Below are 5694 nucleotides of genomic sequence, written 5' to 3' on the forward strand. Positions count from 1 at the left end.
GCTATTCCCGAAAGCAAGAGACGACTCAGGGACAATAGAAAACACGCTCTTTAATAAAAAAAAAGTAATAACTTGCGAGGAGGGAAGCAAGTGGGCGAGGGTTGGAAGAATATAAAACGCAGGGGCAACATCAGGGAGTGCATGCAGTCTGCCCACCTCGGACCTTCGTTGTGATCGGACGCGTCATGGCCCTGCTCTCGCGGGTGTAGCGCTGTTTGTTCCTGCGTGGTGTGAGTAGCGGACTTCTTTTTTCAGGAAGGAGGAGCTTCGCGATCTCATGCGGTAACCCGGCGACCTTCCGCGACGGATTTTCGCCTGTTTCTCGCAGGTTTTCGGTGAGGTTTTTCCTCTTTTCTGACGCTTTTTTCTTTTTCAGGATAGGCTAGCTTTAACCTCAGTTTTTTCGAGGGTAGGCTAGCTAGTCCGCCGCTGCCGCCTCGTGGTCTCTACCGCGATGGCGGCCACTCAGCAGCTTCGGCCGCTGACGTTTTACGGTCGTGTTCCTAAGGGCACGACCAACGTTGACATCTGCAAGGAGCTCGTGAAGCGGTTCTCGCCAAGCGAGCTCAAGTGTGTTCAAGACTTTGGCGCCGGCAGATTTGAAGTTACCTTTGCGACCATGGCGGCAGTTGAGCGATTTCTCGACCAGTCTGTCGTCAAGGTTCGCAATGCGGAAGTTAAGTTCGAGTACCGTGGCATTCGTGTGAAGACTGTGCGCGTGTTGGGCTATCCAGCCGATGCCAGTGACAGCGCGCTCCTTAACGGGTTAGCGGCGTACGGCAAGGTGCTTGGTATGGACTACGAGCACGTTCCGGAATTTAAGACTGTCCTCACGGGCAACCGACGCGTACGTGTCGAGATGGCGCGACCCGTTCCCAACCTCCTTCCGGTGGGGAGCAGGATCGTCCAGTGCGAGTACGATGGTGTGGTTCGCCTGTGTCGCAGGTGCTTTTTTCCGGGGCACCACGCGGCTGACTGCAAGGTCCCACAGTGCGAGCGTTGCGCTGAGTTCGGGCATGCCCGTTGCGAAGCGGTATGCAAGCGCTGTGGCGACGACCATGCTTTGTCTGCCTGCAAGGTGCGCACATATTCGTCCGTTGCTGCGCGTGCTCCTGCTCGTGTTTCTTCCTCACAGGTGACGAGCGGTGCAGCTGAAGGCCAGGAGGCACCTTCGAAGGGTCCCGAGGGCTCCCCCCTGCCAGAGACGGAGCCAGTTCGTGCAGAGGCTCCCGGAGGGGGCGAGCAGGGTACGAGGCCGGAGTTAGCCGAGGCTTCCGACCCTTCCGCCGCCTTGCCGCCGCCGGCCGCTTCCACGGACGTGCCTGCGGCGCCTGCCGGCGTGCCTGCAGTTCCTGCTGACGCGCCTGCAGCCGAGGAGGACCAGGGGGAAACCATGGATGCGGAGCCGTGGAGGCTGGTTCGAGGAAAGAAGCGCCGGGCGCGGTCCAGGGACTCTTCTGACGAGCGGCCGGCGGCGGCTGCGGGCGGCGGACCCGGTGGCTCGGAGGAGGGCCTGCCTGGCGTGAAGCGCACCGCAGCGGCGGATTCGGACTCGGAGTCAACGCAGTCCACCGTCAAGGGCAGTACCGAGGGTGAGACGAGCCTTTTCTCTTCTTCTTGCCCCTACTGCGGTCTAGGCACTTGCGATGGTGATTGTTCACCCTTGTCTGACCGAGTGTACTCGTCCACACACGAGGACTCCTCCTCTGACGAGGAGAGTTCTCAGTAGCCTTCCACAGGTAGCTTTCAGTGGGGCTAGTATTTTTGTGTACTAGCCTTCCCCATTCTCTCCCCTTTTTTCTTGTTTTCTAGTTCCCCCTAGTCCCTTCTTGTCCCTAGCCTTGTTCCCCCCCCCCCCCTTTTTTCTTTCATCATGGCTACTCCTTCTTTAACTATAGCTACTTTCAATTGTCGCGGTATTTCTCGAGCAGCTAAACAAGCTGAGGTTATTCACTTAGCTCGGTCTCGAAAAATAGACATCCTCGTTTTACAGGAAACATTCGTGTCTAGACTGGGTCAGATTTACAACTTTGACAGACAGTTTGGCACCAAATCCTACTGGAGCTATGGCGCGGCACATTGTCGGGGGGTTGCCATCATCTTGATGCCACGATTCACCGGCTCTGTGCTGCGCCACGCCAGGGATTCGGAAGGCCGTGTCCTGTCAGTAGATCTTGACTCTGGTATTCGGATTGTCAATATTTATGCTCCCACTCAGAGGAAGGAACAAAAGGATTTCTTTTCCTCGTTGGATCCATATTTGGTTGGCCCTTCTCGAGTTATTTTAGTCGGTGATTTTAACTGTGTTCTTGAACAAGTGGATCGCGTATCCCTTAAGGGAAATCCAAAGTATAGAGACAGGAAAGGCGACTTAGAGCTGCGGGAGCTTGTTGATGAGCTTGGACTGGTCGATGCCTGGCACACCCTTCGCCCTGTACAGTCAGGAATGACATGGACAGGGAGGGGCAGCCGATCAAGGATCGACCGCTTTTATGTCTCGCCATCCCTCGTTCCCAGCATGCACTCCTCCTGGTTGTGTTCTTCCGCTTTGAGTGACCATTGCCTCCTTGCTTTGAGATTCGCCGATTCCAACCTCGTAGCACAGGGCAAGAGACCGTGGCGTCTGAACCCACGGCTCTTAAAAGATGAAGAAGCTGCTAAAGATGTTGCTGGGCTTCTTTGCCGTTCGCTGCTTGGCGGACAGGACTTAGGTGGCAGCGAATGGGATGCAGTGAAGGCCAGTGTCGCGGAGTGCTTTCGGGAGTGGGGCAAGCGGCGGGCACGCGAGGAGCGTGCTGAGATCAAAATCGTCTCAGACGCTATCCTCCTGCTCTCAAAGCCGCTGTCCGGTGGCCCCGGAGTAACCGCGGCTCTGACTTCGCTTCGCAAAGAACTTAGAGTCCTGCTTCAGCGACGCTGGGACCGCTTGCGAGCCACAGCGCGTGCTGAGCAGTGGGAAATGGAGGCATGGTGTAGCAGGAACGTCCTTCGTAGGCACTTAGCTCGAAAGAGAGCGGTTATGACCTCTCTCACAGATCCAAGTACTGGCAATCTTGTTGAAACGCAGGACGGAGTTTTGGAGCTGGCGAGGCAGTTCTACAAGAACCTTTATGCCAAACCACCTTCCTCCCCGTACTCGTTTCCCTTCGTCAAGTCCTATGAACAGGTCGATATCTGCGACTCCCCACTTGTTGAGGAGGAGCTTCTTGCAGCCCTCAAATCTATGAAGCGCAATCGCAGCCCAGGCTCGGATGGCTTGACCGTTGAATTTTACGTCAAGTTTTGGAAGGTTTTGGGGAAGCCTTTTACCACTCTTGTAAACAGGCTTCTTCGTGAGGGGACCCTGTCAGCAACTCAAAGGGAAGGGCTCATCACTCTCCTGTGCAAGGACGAGTCGAGACGCACTGACCTGAGAGCCTGGCGGCCCATCACCCTTCTGAACTGCGATTACAAGCTCATAGCCAAGTGCCTGTCTGTACGACTCACTCCAGTGCTAAGCACGGTTTTGGGTCCGTACCAGGCATGTTGTGTTCCAGGGCGGTCCTGCCAGCTTCATGGCTTTGCTATCAGGGACCTGATCGAATGGGCGAATGCACGGAATCTCAGCGGCATTCTCTGCTCATTCGATCAAGAAAAGGCGTTTGACGTTATCAGTCACAGGTACCTTTTCAAGGTTTTAAGAGAGGCCGGCTTCAGCGGCCAGTTTATCAGTATGGTTAGGGCTCTCTATTCTCGTCCCAGCTCGGCTGTTGTAATACAGGATCGCATCTCGGAGCCTTTCGACGTAGGTCGTGGAGTTAGGCAGGGGGACCCGCTCTCGCCTGCCCTCTATGTGCTTGCGTTCGAGCCGCTTCTGCAGAGGCTTTCCAGTGACAACAGCATCGGTCGTTTTCCCCTTCCACCAGGTTCCCCTCCTGTCGCACTGTTTGCCTACGCAGATGACCTCTCCATTGTTGTCCCTGACGAGGCCACAGTTTGCACCGTCTTGGACGTCATGGAGGGGTACTGCTCGGCGAGCGGAGCCAGGATAAACAGGTCCAAGAGTGTAGTCATGTATCTGAACTCCGCTCCTTCCAGTCCGCGTCCTGTTCACGGCCTACCCGTGCAACAACGCCTACGTATTCTGGGTTTCCATTTCGAACCGGATGGCCTGACTACTGAAAACTGGAGGCTGGCTAAGCAAAAGCTGACCGACAGGATTCAGGAAATCAGTGCCTTGGGATGCCCATTGACGGCCAGAGTAACGATCATTCGATCGCTGCTCTTTTCTTTTCTGACCTATGTAGCTTCCGTTATGCCGGTTGCAACCCGAACCAAGCTAGTCTTGGAGGGGCTCCTCTTTCGTTTCCTATGGAGTGGCTCCTCTATGTATGTGGCGCGTCCTGTGATCAAGTTGCCCAGGAATAAGGGAGGACTCGGAATTCCCGACCTGGGCATCGTGGCCACTGCGCTGCATCTTAGATGGACACGAGTAGCTCTCGAATCGGATATGCTCCTAACTCGAAGCTTTGCGTCGTTTTTCCTAAGCACACGACTGCGGCTGTTCTCACCTGAGGCATTTTCTAACTCAGTGCCTCGGGCGGGAACTCCTTCACCCTTCTATGCGGGGGCCGCCTCCACTCTGGCTCGTCTCCGTGACGCCAACCCAGGGATAGAGCTAGATTCTCTCGAGCTCCATGATCTAGTCGACTTACTCACGCCGGACCTCCCGGCCCACTGTGTGAGATATGACCTGTCCCGCCACAGTCCTAACTGGAAGTTAATCACTGCCAGTTTTCTGGACGCCAAGCGCGCTACATTCATGTACCGCATGGCAAGAGGGTGCCTGCCCATAACATTCAGGCCCTTCACGAAAATCCCTACCAGAGGAAAGTGTCCGTTTTGTGGCAGTAGGGAGGATTTGGTTCACATCTTCTCTCAGTGTGCACTCCCAGCAGCCCTCCTTCAAAGGATAGCTAGCTTGTATGGCCACCCCGGAGTTCCATTCGAAACCGTTCGGTTCTTGAATCCCCTGCCTGCGCAGGCGGTTAACCAGTACGTGCTTCTTCTCGTCGAGTGCTCTTACCAAGTTTGGGTGGCACGGTGCGCTGCCGTTTTCGATGGGAGGCGGCCGGGTCTTCACGAAGTACTTGCAAAAGTGCGGAAGGAGATCTGGTTTGTCCTCCACCGGGAACGGCAGCGCCTGGGCGTTAAGAAGTTTCTCGAAACCTGGCACCGTCCAGCAGTCATCTTTAGTGAGTCAGGAGGGCAGATCACCATCACCTTTTAATGATGGCTCCCTTTAAGGTACACCGAACTGGCCTAGCGTGCCAGTCACTTGTGTTTGCGGAACCAACAGCCCGAGCCGGTCTGGGTGCATGCGACTTCGGTTGCTACACCGCGGTGATGACGGTCGAGGTCTCCGCTGTTGCTTACCCGTGCTTTGCATGCGCCCGGGTAATCCAGTCGCCTTGTTGGGCTCCACCCACGAGGTCCACGTCGGTCGTTTGCGTTCTGTGCTCGGTGACTCTGTTCGCCGCGACGAACGGCGGCCCCCTTGTCCGGGTAGGACACCGCTGGCCTTTGGCCACGCGGTACTCCCTGGGTACGTCCAGTTTGGGTGCGGTGACCAAGGTTGCCGCGCCAAACGATAGCCCCAATGTGGTTGCAGTTCAGTGCGCGACGATTGGACTCGTCGAGCCGAACTGTGGCCCC

General features: G+C 56.1%; 1 protein-coding gene across 1 annotated transcript; it reads left to right on the forward strand.

Annotated features, from left to right (window-relative positions):
* The first annotated feature begins 454 nt into the window (after positions 1-454).
* Positions 455-2054, forward strand: LOC119398860 (uncharacterized). The gene is made up of 2 exons (XM_049417450.1): positions 455-1078; positions 1136-2054. The coding sequence occupies exons 1-2, from the start codon at positions 455-457 to the stop codon at positions 1727-1729; spliced, it is 1218 nt and encodes a 405-aa protein (XP_049273407.1). The 3' UTR covers positions 1730-2054.
* Positions 2055-5694: the final 3640 nt, after the last annotated feature.

Source organism: Rhipicephalus sanguineus, chromosome 7 (genome assembly GCF_013339695.2).
Source record: "Rhipicephalus sanguineus isolate Rsan-2018 chromosome 7, BIME_Rsan_1.4, whole genome shotgun sequence".
Taxonomy (NCBI): domain Eukaryota; kingdom Metazoa; phylum Arthropoda; class Arachnida; order Ixodida; family Ixodidae; genus Rhipicephalus; species Rhipicephalus sanguineus.